Raw genomic sequence first — 14,061 nt, 5'->3', positions numbered from 1 at the left:
GGTCAAGATGGTGGAGAAAGTGAGGACTGCAGATGCTGGAGATCAGAGCTGAAATGTGTTGCTGGAAAAGCGCAGCAGATCAGGCAGCATCCAAGAAACAGGAGATTCGACGTTTTAGGCATAAGCCCTTCTTCAGATTCCTGAAGAAGGACTTATGCCCGAAATGTCGAATCTCCTGTTCCTTGGATGCTGCCTGACCTGCTGCGCTTTTCCAGCAACACATTTTCAGCTCTAGGTCAAGCTGGTGCATGGATTTGAAAACGACCTGGAGTTGATGGTATTCCCATGCACCTGCTGCCCTTGTCCTTCTGTGTGATTGAGGTTGTCAGTTTGGACAGTGCTGTTGCTGGTTTACTACAGTGCACACACATACTTTTGCCATTGTGCATTGGTGGTGAAGGGAATGAATGTTGAATGTGGTGAATAAGATAACAATTATGCGGATGCTTTGTCTTAGATGGTTTTGAGCTTCTTGAGTTTTGTTGAAGCTGTATTCCTCAAGGCAAGTGGAAAGTATGCCATTGCACTCTAATCTGTGTTCTGTAGAGGGTGAATATAAATTGAGGTGACAAGACTTGAGTTACTTGTTTCAGAATTCCCAGTGTTTGGTTAACATCCTTTTCTAACCCTTTCCTAACCATGTGTATTTGTCCAAATGTCAATATGTCTGACCTGCTCCGTAGCCGCAATTTTTATTTGGCTAGTCTGGTTCAGTTTCTGGACAATGATAATCACTAGGATGTTGATAGTGGGGAATTTAACAACTGTCATGCTTTTAGACATCAAGTTCTTTCTTGTTGGCAGTGATCATTGCTTGGCATCTGTGTGACATGAATGTTATTTGCTGCTTATCAGCCCAAGCCTGAGTGTTATCCAGGTTTTGTTACATGTTTTCATGTTTTCAAGAATTGTGGCTGGTGCTGAACATTGTGAGATCATCAGTGAACATCCCCATGTATGATCTCAATAGGAAGAAGGGTCATTGATGAAACATAGAGCTATAGAGTCTATATAGTAGAGAAATGGTCCCTTTGGTGTAACCAGTCCATGCAGAACATCATCCCAAGCTGAACTAATCCCATCTGTCTGCTCCTGGCTCATATCCTTCCAAACCTTTCCTATTTATGCATCCATCCAAATGTCTTTTAAAGGTTGTAATTGTACCCACATCCAGCACTCCCTCAGGAAGTTCATTCCACAGCGAACCACCCTCTGTGTAAAAATATTTGTCTCTTGTGTCTTTTTTAAGTCTCTCTCCTTTCACCTTAAAACTGTACCCCCTAATCTTGAAATTGTCCATTTTAGGGAAAAGGCAACTACCATCAACTCTATCTATACCTGTCATTATTGTATAAACTTCTACAAGGTCATGTCTCAACCTCCAGTGCTCCAATGAAAAAGGTCCTAGCTTACCCAGGGACCTTTTCTTTATAACTCAATGCTTCCATGCTCGGCAACATCCTGGTAAATCTCTTCTGAACCTTCTACAGCTTGATCATATCCTTTCTATAAGGTGAACAGAACTAAACACAATATTCCAGAAGAGGTCTCGCAAATTGAAGATCTTTGTGTCTAAGAGACAGGACATCAAACAGTGATGTGCTTGGACTGAAATGATGATCCCCAACAACTGCAGCCATCTTCCTCTATGCTAGTTATGTCTTCAACCACTGGAGAGTTTCCCCACTGGTTCCCATTGACTCCAGTTTTACAAGGGCTCTTTGATGTCAGTCAGCTGCTGACTTGATGTCAAGGACTGTCACTGTCACCTCTGGAGTTCAGTTCTTTTGTCCATGTTCAGACCAAGACTGTTGTAAGTAAAGGAAGAATGCAATTGGACTGTAAAGTGAAATTGGTTATATACTTAATTTTAAAAATCAGAAACAAAAATAGACGTTGATAGGAAACCGCAGTATCCGTGGAGAGGAAGCACAGTTAATGTTTTGGGTCCAGTGATCCTTCTTCACAATTGATTGTAGCTAGGAAAAGGTTGATATATATACTGAAGATGGGATGGGGAGGGAGAAGGAGTAAACTTTAGATGGAGGAGAATCCCAGAGAGAGGGAGTACAACATTTGGAAAGTCAAAAGGATGGTAAACATCAGCCTGGGAGAATCAGTAGGTGCCAATGGGAGGCAATGGAATAGTGGTATTATCATTAATTATTAATCCAGAAACTTGGCTTATGTTCTGGGAATGCAGATTCAAATCCTGACTTGGCAGATGGTGGAATGTGAATTCAATAAAGAAGCTGAAACTAAGTGTCTAACGATGACCATGAAGCCATTGCATCTGGTTCACTTTAGGGAAAGAATTCTGTCCTTGCCTGGTTTGGCCTACATGTGACTTTAGACCCACAGCAATGTAGTTGACTCTTAACTGCCTTCTGCAGGTGCTGTTCTTCCAGAATGTACTGACCTTTGCTGGAGCACTGCAGCAAGCCTGAGACAGAGAGACTGGCTGGGGGACGCAGTGGTATGTTGAAGTGGCAGGCAACCTTGAAAGCTTAGGGTTACTTTTGCAGACAGAATATAGGTATTCTGCAAAATGGTTGCCCAGGTTTGCCCGATTAGAGGGAGACCACATTGTGAGCAATGAGTAGAGTCAAAAAGGAATACAGCATAGAAACAGGCCCTTCAGCCCAACTTGTCCATGCCAACCTCCTTTCCTAAACAACTAGTCCCATTTGCCAGTGTTTGGTTCACATCCTTTTCTAACCCGATACTATCCACATAACTGTCCAAATGTCAATATTCACGACCAGTCCACCGACTCCCACCAGTTATCTAGACTCTACACCCTCACACCCTGCTTCCTGTAAATACTCTAAATCATTCTCCCAGTTCCCCTGTGTCTGTTGCGATGATGCCAGTTTCGTAAGGGAGTCTCTGAAACTCTACCTTCTTCGTAAACCAAGGATTCCTCACTAGTGTGGTTGACAGGGATTTTAGCTGTATCTTGACTCATTTCCTTCACTTTGGCTCTCACCTGCTCTCTTCCCTCTCATAATAGTAATAGGGTCCCTCTGGTCCTCACTCACCATTCCTCGAGTATCCACGTCCAAAGGATCATTAATTGTCATTTCTATCCCTCCATCAGGATGCCACCAGACACAATTCCCTTCCCCTCCCTTATCAACCTTCCACAGAGACCATTCCTCTCCAACACCACCTCACACTACCATGGCATCTTCCCTTGCAATTGCAGAAGGTGTAACACTTGCCCTTTTACCTCCTCCCTCCTGTCTGTCCAAGGTCCCAGACACACCTTCACGGTGACGCAGCGATTTACCTGCACTTCATTCAATCCAGTCTACTGTATACATGCTCACATTGTGCTCTTCTGTACGTTGGAGACACAAAACACAGAATAACTACATTTTTCTGATTGCTTGTCACTTCAGCACACACCATATTTCCTGGCCAACGTCTTCAGAGAAACCCAGCACAAGCTGGAAGAACTGCACCTCATTTTCCGCTTGGGGTCCCTGTAGCCTTCTGCATTTAATATTGATTTCAATAGTTTTAGAGCTGGAAAAGCGAATTCCTGATGAAGGGCTTATGCCCGAAACATCGAATGTCCTGTTCCTTGGATGCTGCCTGACCTGCTGCGCTTTTCCAGCAACACATTTTCAGCTCTGATCTCCAGCATCTGCAGACCTCACTTTCTCTTCAATAGTTTTAGGCCCTGATTTCCTTCTGCCATTCCCTTATTCCAAACCCCACAAACAGGCTTTGTCATCACATAGGCTGCTATCACAATCAACACATTGTCAGCTACCAGTTGTCCCCATTAGTAGGTATTGATTCTCCCAGGCTGAGCTTTGTCAATTTTTTTTTCTCTCTGGGCTCCTCTACAACTTACCCGCCCCCCCCCAAATTCCCAACCAATCATTGCCCGCATATATGCACCGTTTTCCTAGCCATGTTCGATTATGAAGACGACTTGTTGGATCTGAAATGTTAATTCTGCTTTCTCTCCACAGATGCTGCCAGACCAGATGCATAATTAAACTTTATTTCCAGTTTGTTTATGCAGCCGTAAAGTGGGTATACAGCTTATCTCTACGAAAGGAAACAGACTGAGATAGATTGTGCAAATATGAGAAAAGGGTGGAAATTAGAAGCAAATTTCTGGAATTTTCCAATTCAGGGCAAGAGAAGGATTGTTAGGATTGGTATATGAGTAGAATTGGTGTATGGAATTTTACACAATATCAGCGTCTAGGTTTTGCATTTTGAGATGCTTGATTCATGCCACAGGGTGAAAGTGAGGACTGCAGATGATGGAGATCAGAGTCAAGATTAGAATGATGCTGGAAAAGCACAGCAGGTCAAGCAGCATTGGAGGAGCAGGAAAATCAACATTTCAGGCAAAAGCCCTTTCTGATGATTTTCCTGCTCCTCTAATGCTGTGCTTTTCCAGCATCACTCTAATCTAGATTCATGCCACACTCCACCCTTTGAGAACAAACATCACTGCTGATAGTCTAGTGAAGAAATATTGCTTTGAATGTAGTGCAGTTGTTGGCTGGAGGCAAAAGACCCATGCCACTGTTTCAAATAGCCGGGGAGTTATCTCCCAAGCTCTGGTTGATATTTATCCCTCAATCAAAGTCTTTAAAGCATTATTGTACATGAGAGCTTTCTATAAATTTGTTTATTTCCTATGTTTCAGTGACTGCATTTGCAAAGTACTTCATTAATGTAAAATATGGGAAAGCGGTGGCCTAGCAGTAATTTTGCTAGACTGTTAATCCAGAAATGTTCTGCAGACCTGGAATCAAATCTAGTCATGACAGATATTGGAATTTGAATTCAATGAAAAATATCCTGAATTAACAATCTACTGATGACCTTGAAACCATTGTTGATTTTCTGAAAAACCAACTGGCTCACTAATGTCCCTCAGGGAAGGAAATCTGCCTCCTCACCTGGTTTGGCTGACATACGACTCCAAACGCAGAGCAATGTGGTTGACCCAACTCTGAAATGGCCTAGCAAGCTACTCGCATATATCAATCGTTCCAAAGTCCATGAAGAAATAAAACCAGATGGGCCACCTAGCATCAACTGAGGCACTGGAGGTATAGGGGTGGACAATGGTAGGAGCAGCCCTGTCGACTTTGCAAAATCCTCCTTAGTAACATCTGGTGGCTTAGAATTCCCTCCTCAGGGCATTGTAGATCAATCTATAGCATGTGGATTGCAGCTCACCACCAACTTCTCAAGCGGACAGGCAATAAATGCTGGTCAGCTAACGATGACCATGTCCTGTGCATGGATTGAAAAAGTACTTTTCCTGTTTTTATGACAACTAGCACTCCAGTTTAAATGGAAGTTTTCCATATTTACATATCCAGAAAGTGGTAAGCATTACTAGGACCTATAGCACTCTGTTCCTGTAACACCCTCTTTTATATAAAGGAAGTGACTTCAGTTAAATGATGAGTTGCTAAATTTGAGTGGAGGTCAACGATGGACCGTGTCTGCAGGGTGGCCATGTACAAAGAATTGGATTTGTAGGGTGGGGGGAAATGTACCCAATGTTATCCTCATCCTGATGGTCACGTTTTGTGAATGGCTGCATCAAGCTGTACGAAGACCATTGGTACTCAAACACCAAGTGTCACTACATATTGAGGTTCTATCTGTCCCTAGTGTTGCAAAGGGCAGGCCTGGCCTCATTGCACGGTAGGTTCCAAGTAGTTCCATATCACTAGTCTGTCATGGAAAATTTGGAAAGGTAAACACCTTTGACTTGAGGGGCATGGATAGGGTAAATAGACAAGGTATTTTCCCTGGGTTGGGGAAGTCCAGAACTAGAGGGGATAGGTTTAGGGTGAGAGGGGAAAGATAAAAAAAGAGAGCTAAGGGGCAACTTTTTCACGCAGAGGGTTGTATGTCTATGGAATGAGCTGCCAGAGGAAGTGGAGGAGGCTAGTACAATTGCATAATTTAAAAGGCATCTGGATGTGTATATGAATAGGAAGGGTTTGGAGGGATATGGGCCAGGTGCTGGCAGGTGGGACTAGATTGGCTTGGGATAATTCATTGAAATGGACAAGTTGGGCCAAAGGGCTTGTTTCCATGCTGTACGTCTCTATGACTCTAAGTCTGTCAGGCTGTGGTTGGCACATAACATGCTCATCACCCTGCAGGAAAAGAAGAGGGTTGATCTTACCAGATGATTCCCTGAGCAGGTTGTCGAAGTTATTTGGAGGAATACCTCATTGCCAGACCTTTCCAACAAGCACCAAGATATAGCTTGGCCGGTGGTGAGAAGGGCATTATCCATCAGATCATTCACATAGGCCCAGACACACTCTGCCACTCCACACTACGCTCAAAGCAGCTGTGGGGGAAAAAGACTGTCTAACATCCTCTTCAGGGACATGCCTTTACCAAGAAGGTTTGAGAGAGATGAGGTGGTTTTTGTCAAAGGTCACCCCAAGTAGCACTGTGACGTAGTACTCTGTGCACTACAGACTGTTCCTTGGATGCACAGAGAGACAAACATCGACCATATCTGGAGGACCAAGTTAGTAAAAGAGGGTTTTGTTTTCCTGCCTGAAACTTTGTCTTCCAGCGTAAAAGGGCTAATTTTGATAGTTTTGCAGATTGGTACAGTCCAAGGAGCAGGACTATGTGCTGGGGATGAAATAAAGTTGAGGGCAGCTGCCACAAAGGCACAGTGGGTAAAGACCACTGTCTTTCTGCTAAAATATTATTTGCGTCCTCACTAATAACAAAAATCTTTCTGCCGTGGATCTGCTAAGATTTGAGACTCCCTTGGTCCCTTAAGGGAATGTAAATTGCATGATTACAGAGTGCCTTTTGTTGCAATTGGATGGAAATTCTGAGGAGTGTCCAAATTCCAAATGTAGTACTTCTGCAAAGTCTATTTATTTGGACCGTTGTATGGACTTACAGATAATTCTGTGAATGAAGCATATCTTTGCAATAAAAAATGTTAGATGTGAGAACAAGCTCGGCCATGGAGACTGGTTGGTCCTCTATTCAACAAAAAAAGCAGAAAACCCTGTTGCTGACCTGGCTGTTGTAGATGATGAGATGAAAAGATTTGAGTTTAGATTGGGGAAATCTGTTTTGGTGTCAAAAACTAGCTAAAACAATGGGTTTATCAGAAATCCTCCATGTGAATCTTGAAAAAGCAGTTGAAGCAGTCTGGAGACAATGGAGCGAAGTGTTGTAAATTTTGGAGAGATAAGTGAGAATGAATGAAGTTAGCAAAGAAATAAAGAAGCTGGAGACAGGAAGATACAACATGAAAGCATTCAGATGGTTGAAGATTTTGGAAGATGGCAGGTCAACTATTTGGAAAAGGAGTAGGGATGAAGGCAGCTAAGAAGAGTTCAATATTACGTTCAGCTTAAAACTGATTGATTTCAGGTGGGGAAGGTTGGTAAGGTAATGGCACTGACACCTTTACTGAGAAGTGATTGTTCAGGGCTAGTAGGGAGCATCAGAGGGGATTGTGAAAAAAAATAGTAATTAGTGAGAATAGAAAAATAGGATAAAGTCAGAAGAAAATGAAGATGAAGATTAATCAAACAAATGTTTTCGTGTCCATGAATTGATGAAGTGTTTAATTCTTGATACCTGAAATGAAAAAGATAAAGTTTGTTGGTAAAGTGCTGAATCAGGTAACGAATGAGGTGAAATTGTAGACGAGAGTAGCTTTGAGATATAGTGAATTTGAAGAGAGAATTCAAGACTGGATTTGATGGTATATTATGTTAAGTGAGTGGGGATACCACAAGAATGGTGGTTCAAGGAATGCTGAATATCTTGGAGATAGATGTAATTATGGTAGATTCAAAGCATAAAAGATGGAAACCCAGCTGAAATACAAGCAAAACAAGTCAAAGCTGGAAATAGTTGCTGATCAAGGGGAAGTGTCTGTAAAAGCGAATGTTCAGATTAACAAAAGTGGAAAAGGAAACTGAAAAATGTTGATGGTAAACAAGGTAAAAGAAACAAATGGAAACTCTATCACAGATGAGTAAGCCTTCTTCAAGGGTCACCAGCCTGAAAGTTTACTTTTGGTTCTGTAGCTACACTTGTTGAATATATCCAACATTCCCTGTTTTTTCTGGACTATCCACCTGATTTCAGTCTTGTTTTGGAGAAAAGCAACATTTTTGGATGTAATGCATGAGAAATTTTACAGGAGGTCATTAATATTATGAATTTTTTGAACTTACATTATTTAACTAACAAAAGTTAACAAATTTTAACATGCTCTTTTAATAGTTTGCACTCATGTAAGAATTCATTTACATTTTTCACCTCTTTCTGCAGTAGTTTTTTTTTAACTCTTCACAACCCCTCATAATTACTCACTTTCTCAAAAGGGGAAGAAACCTGACTGAGTCAGTATTCCTTTATCTGAGACACTAAACTGAGACTCAGCTTGCCCATCCCACTGGCTCACACGCTAGTGGGCTATTAGAAAAAGATGATGCAGTTATACCAGTGTCCTCCCTAACAACAAAACTAAAAACTTGATTTGGTCATTTTTCTAATTTTCAGTTAGTTGAATCTTGTGTGCTCAAGTAGCCTGCCATAATGACCACATTACAATGCAACTATATTTCAAAAAAGTAATTTATAGGATGAAAATGACTTTGAAATGAGATAAGAGATTCTATAAATGTATGTACTTCCTTAAATTCTGATAACGAAAATACATCTGATATCTCTATTGACTTTGCAATACATTTAATATCCCTTTTATGAATGAAGCCATGCATCAAGACTAAAGAGTTTGGAGATAGTTACTATTTGCTCATGTTCTCTGAAGATTGCTTCCCTCAAGCACATTGGAATGTGCATAGTTGCATGTATGTAAGATATGTAATGTTAAAGTTCAGGCAGCTGTTAGAAACCAATGAAAGTTTAGTATCTCATTCAAACAGTGTGTTTGGTTGTAACTTGCATGCCATTGGTTTCGTCACTTGACGTTTTTTAAGTCAAAATTTTTTTTTGAATTTAGAGAGTAATGGCACGATACGTGACAAAACTGACCTTTCATCTTTGCAATCTGGAGATGATCAGTCTAGTTTGACATCTGTTAAAGGTTTCAACTGAAATGAGAGTGGGCAGTTTCAATCAAGTTTCCATTGAAGCAGGCTGCCTTGACATGTAGCTGATAACATAGAGGGGAGAGTCGGGAAGTATATGGGAAGTTGGACTTTATTTGTGTTGTCACGGGAATAGTAAAGATCATACTGTATTAGTCAAGTAAAAACTAAATTGTTTTGTTAGGTATTCAACAATCACAATGCAGCTGAAAGTTGTGTTACATCTAAATACTTATTTAAAGATGCATACCAAAATCAAGGTAAAACTGCCTATTTCATAGACATTGCAAAGAAAATTCTGGAACTCAGGTGAACCTTTCTAATGTCTTTCCTATTTTCCTCAGTAAGATTTTTTTTAAAAAATAAAAACAATTTTTTCAATGAGCTGTACTAATTTGTAAATAATTCTTAATATTTGTATTTTCAATTGGATTAGGTTTACTGGTGTTGGCCTGAGTTGAAGCCTTTCAATGTATATCCCTGCAGAATTATTACATGTTCACTTAACGTTACTCTATGAAAACTAGTTAAATAAAATTGATTTAATGAGTTCAAAAAGCTGAGAGGCATTGTAACCTATTCATACTATGTGTAACGCAAGATAAATTCACTACTTTATCTGTAATCTGAAATAGAACAGCACAATATATTAACGCTTTTTTTTATCCCTATCTAGCGAGCAAACCTGTCATAAATGGCATGTTAAGGGACCCATCTCAGATTCCTGACAGGGTTCTAGCTAATCAAGTCTATCAGGTACTGTATTAATCACAGTTATCTTTTCTAGTGACGTTTTGTGTTAAATAGCGGTTCACACTCTCACAGCTAAAGTAAAAGACTTTATACTTCATTTAATTACTGTCACTGTAAACCTTCATACAGATCAGAGTTCACAGCAAAGCCAATAAACTATTTGCGTATAAAAGCTTTTTTTCCTTTTTAACAGTTTCCTTTATTGTTCATACAAGCTATGCAGGTTGTAATTTTTACATTTTAAAATTGAACAGTCCTTGACAGTCTTTTGAACCATACTCAGGAACTGTAAATTGTAATTGCAATTCTCAGAATGCTATTTGCCATAATAGTTATCTGATTTACCAGTGGATTATCTGACTACATTTTTAATGCACTTTTTCATCTCTTATTTGCTTGCAGTGTACGGTGAACGACTCCTGTTATGGACCATTGGTAGACTGCATCAAACAGTATCTTTTTCCATAAAATTTAGGACTGAAATTGACGAGCTATGACTCTGTAGATGAGATGTGTCTAGCTTAACTTGACATCAAGTTCTGCTTCACATAACATGTGTTTCATACCCTATCCATGTATTTTCAATCAACAAGGGTCACAGCAAATCTTATTCCTTCTTAGCTGCAGAAATTCAGTATGGACAACATGATATATTTGTAAGGTGGAAAGAATTGCAGAATTCACTGCTTTAAGGCTTTGACTAAATTGCAGCAGTTTTTACACAATTTTGCAGACCTGTCTTTAATAAAAACTTACTATGTATGTTTACTCAACTCTAGTAGACATTTAAATTGAGTATTCGTTTGAGTATCAAAAGCATACATTTATAATGTAGTTTGAGTTTTAAAAACAATTGTCCTGATTTTATTTAACCATGTAGCTTCTACAGTTTCAGCATTGACTGAATGATAGCATTTGCCTCCAGTCAGAATTTTATATTTTCCAGACTTAATTCAGCGTCTTGAAGACAATCTGGGTTGACATTTCAGTTCAGGGTTGAGGGAGGGCCACACTGTTAGACAGAACTTCCGTTTGACATCTTATCTATTTTCTTTTGAGGAGCAAGGGAGATTCCTAGTCTTACTGCAAGCATTTACCAGCATCACAAAAAAAAACTTTGTGGTTTAGCTGCTGCATTTCTCTACATCACAATGGTGACTATTTGATAAGATATTTCATTCAGTGTGAAATACTTTAAGGGACCTTAAGAGACTGAAAGGTTTAATAGAAATCCATTTTTTTATTTTCTGAGTTAATGGAGTACCGGCTGATTTTATAGACAAAAAAGAAAATTCCATAAATGAACAACTTGGATTCTTCATCAACATATTCAACATGAAGAATCATGCTTGATTGGAGGGCAGAAATAAATATGCTAGTCAATTATGCAAAGAATAATTTAATGGACATTTCAGAGAGGTTGCCTGAAGGTTTGACTATAAAGTCTTAATTGTGAAGGTACACATTATTGCAGGAAGCAATTCTAAAGAGTCAGACTTTGCCAACACCAATCTGTGTCATCACCAATGGGGCAAAGATCTTTAATTATTGGTTATCGGTTAATATTTGAGGCAGAAAGAGATTACTAACTGCAAGTGGACCAAGACTATAGAGTGACAAAGATGGATGCATAATTTTAATATAGAACATTCCAAAAGGAAAATGGCAATTAATAGGTAAGCAAGAGTTGTTGCAATGCATGCTATAGGCAGCTAAGTTAATAGGGGATAGAAGGCCATATTAGATAAATCTGGTTTGAAGGAACAAAATATTGATAAGAATCTCAGTGCTGGTCAGGGCAGGAAGAATTGCAGAGTTGAAGAAGCTGATTTTAATGACTGAAGATTTGAAGCATAACTGTAGGTTGAACAGAATTTCAGCGTTTTGGACAGCTTTTGGTTCAGCTTTAGTTAGTAATTGGCCAAGGAGAGGTTGGAATGAGTGACAAGTGTGCATAGTTTGAGTTGAGATGAAAACTGTGCTTTCAGATTTACTGGTATTTAGATACATAAGCTAGACATCCTGGCAAGGAGATAGTTGAGGGGAAAAAGTGGAGCGTTTTAGCAGGTCTTATAACAGTGTTTACTCAAGCTTAAGATACTATAAATAATTTCTTTGGAACAAACATTTCATTTGACATGGAATATTACCTCTGTTTCTCTCTCCACAGATTCTGTTTAGATTAGATTACTTACAGTGGGGAAACAGGCCCTTCTGCCCAACAAGTCCACACCGACCCACCGAAGCACGACCCACCCAGACCCATTCCTCTACATTTACCCCTTCACCTAACACTATGGGCTATTTACCATGGCCAATTCACCTGACCTGCACATTTTTGGATTGTGGGAGGAAATCCGAGCACCCAGAGGAAACCCACCCAGACACGGGGAGAATGTGCAAACTCCACACAGAGAGGCAGGAATTGAACCCGGGTCTCTTGCGTTGTGAGGCAGCAGTGCTAACCACTGAGCCACCGTGCTTTTGAGTTTCTCCAGTATTTCTGTTTTTAATTGCTGGTGATATTTCATACTGTGAAAATGAAGCAGGAGTGACTTGATATTATCTGATCCTTATGATTTAATAATTATTCTCTTCCAAGCAAATGTTGTTAATTCTACAATGATTTACTTTATTCCAACTCTTAATTATTATGACCCAGTGACACTGAATGAACAGCAATATATTTCAAAGTCTGGGTGGTGAGTGGCTTAGAGAGCATCTTGCAAGTGATGGTGTTCCCCTGTAACTTATGCTCTTGTCCTTCTAGACAGAAGTGATTGTGGGTTTGGAAGATGCTGTCTAAAGATCTTCTGGTGTATTCCTGTAGTGCATTTTATTAATGGGACACGCAACTGCTACTGAGCATTGATGCTGGAATGAGTGAATGTTTGAGGCTGCTTTGTCCTGGATGGTGTCAAGCATCTTGAATGTTATTGGAGCTACACTCATGCAGGCAAATGGGGAGTATTCCATCATACTCCTGATTTGTGTCTTGTAGATGATGTGGACTTTGGGAGTAAGGAGTTGAGTTACTTTCTGCAGGATGCCTAGCCTCTGATCTGCTCTGAACTTGTATGGCAAGTCCAGTTCAGTTTCTGGTCAGTGGCAACCCCCCCTGAGATGTTGATAAAGGGGGATTCCTGGATGATAATGCCATTGAATGTTAAGGTTGCTGATTAATTAGATTCTGTTATTTGAGATGGGCATTGGCTGGCACTTGTATCGTATGGTTATTACTTGCCATTTGTTCCCCCTAGTGATTACAGAATTCCAGTAGTTCTATAAGCTATGCATTAAATTTGTCATTTAGCTGATTTAACAGTTTGTTTGAGATTGCACTTGTCAATAGTATTGCACTTCACATAACCTCAAATTCTTGGATTTTATTAGTAAGTTTCTTTTTACACAAGGTCAGGGTTGCACTGATACTGTTCCTCTGCATGATGTACTTTAATGCACTTGTAGTCTTTATGAACCCATGTGGCTCTTTTATCCCTGTGTCCAAATGCCTTGGTCACTCACTTATAACTTGAATGTAACCTATTCTAAGGTTTTCTTATCGAACCATTTTATGTGGAATATTTTAGGCATCACTGAGATCGCAGTAACAGTGTCTTACTTGAATTTTTTTGTCAGTTCAAGTAACAGCTGTTCATGTTTTGCTCCTCATTCTGACCTTTCTCTGATGGGGTGATTATTCCTTCCTTCCCATGTCATTGAATTGAGAGGGTTGAGCAGTTTTTTCGTTCAGAGGGATCTGACGATCTGAGACACACATCAATAAATATCAGTGTAAGTACAAACCAACTGATTTTATTTATTCTGTTACTTTTATTGCATAAAGTACATTTGTGCGAATGGGTTCTTTATTATGACCTCCTAGTAAAGGAATGTTGAAATAAGATATTTTGATGTTGTGCATCAGTACAAGAGTGTAAAGTGATCTTTGTTGATTGATAGGTTGGGAACAGTTTACTTGATCCTGTCTAGTGGTGTTGATAACACCCCCAGCTAAAGTCATTTTGTGATAGCAATGTGTTTCTTCCTCATCAGTTACTGACAGTTACAGCTTAAAAAAAACACCCTGATGAGCATTTAATAACCAAAGCACATCAATACATTGTTACTTTCATCCAGCACACTGATTACCAGTTGCATTAACTCAGCTCACCTCTATGGCATGCCTAAAATCCCCACA

General features: G+C 39.8%; 1 protein-coding gene across 4 annotated transcripts in view; it reads left to right on the top strand.

Moving 5' to 3' along the window:
- cdin1 (CDAN1 interacting nuclease 1) overlaps window positions 1-14,061 on the top strand; it is a 159,406-nt gene that overhangs the window by 64,087 nt on the left and 81,258 nt on the right. For all 4 annotated transcript variants that reach the window (XR_009644966.1, XM_060828930.1, XM_060828931.1 and 1 more), the window contains 2 exons: window positions 9,784-9,863; window positions 10,263-10,312. Coding sequence is in view for 3 of the 4 variants with exons in the window: in XM_060828930.1 (XP_060684913.1) it covers window positions 9,784-9,863; window positions 10,263-10,312 (130 nt within the window). In the remaining variant the exon portion in view is untranslated. The remainder of the gene's footprint in view (window positions 1-9,783; window positions 9,864-10,262; window positions 10,313-14,061) is intronic.

Source organism: Hemiscyllium ocellatum, chromosome 8 (genome assembly GCF_020745735.1).
Source record: "Hemiscyllium ocellatum isolate sHemOce1 chromosome 8, sHemOce1.pat.X.cur, whole genome shotgun sequence".
Taxonomy (NCBI): domain Eukaryota; kingdom Metazoa; phylum Chordata; class Chondrichthyes; order Orectolobiformes; family Hemiscylliidae; genus Hemiscyllium; species Hemiscyllium ocellatum.
The sequence above is the reverse complement of the archived record's forward strand: the minus strand, read 5'-3'. Positions and strand labels throughout refer to the sequence as shown.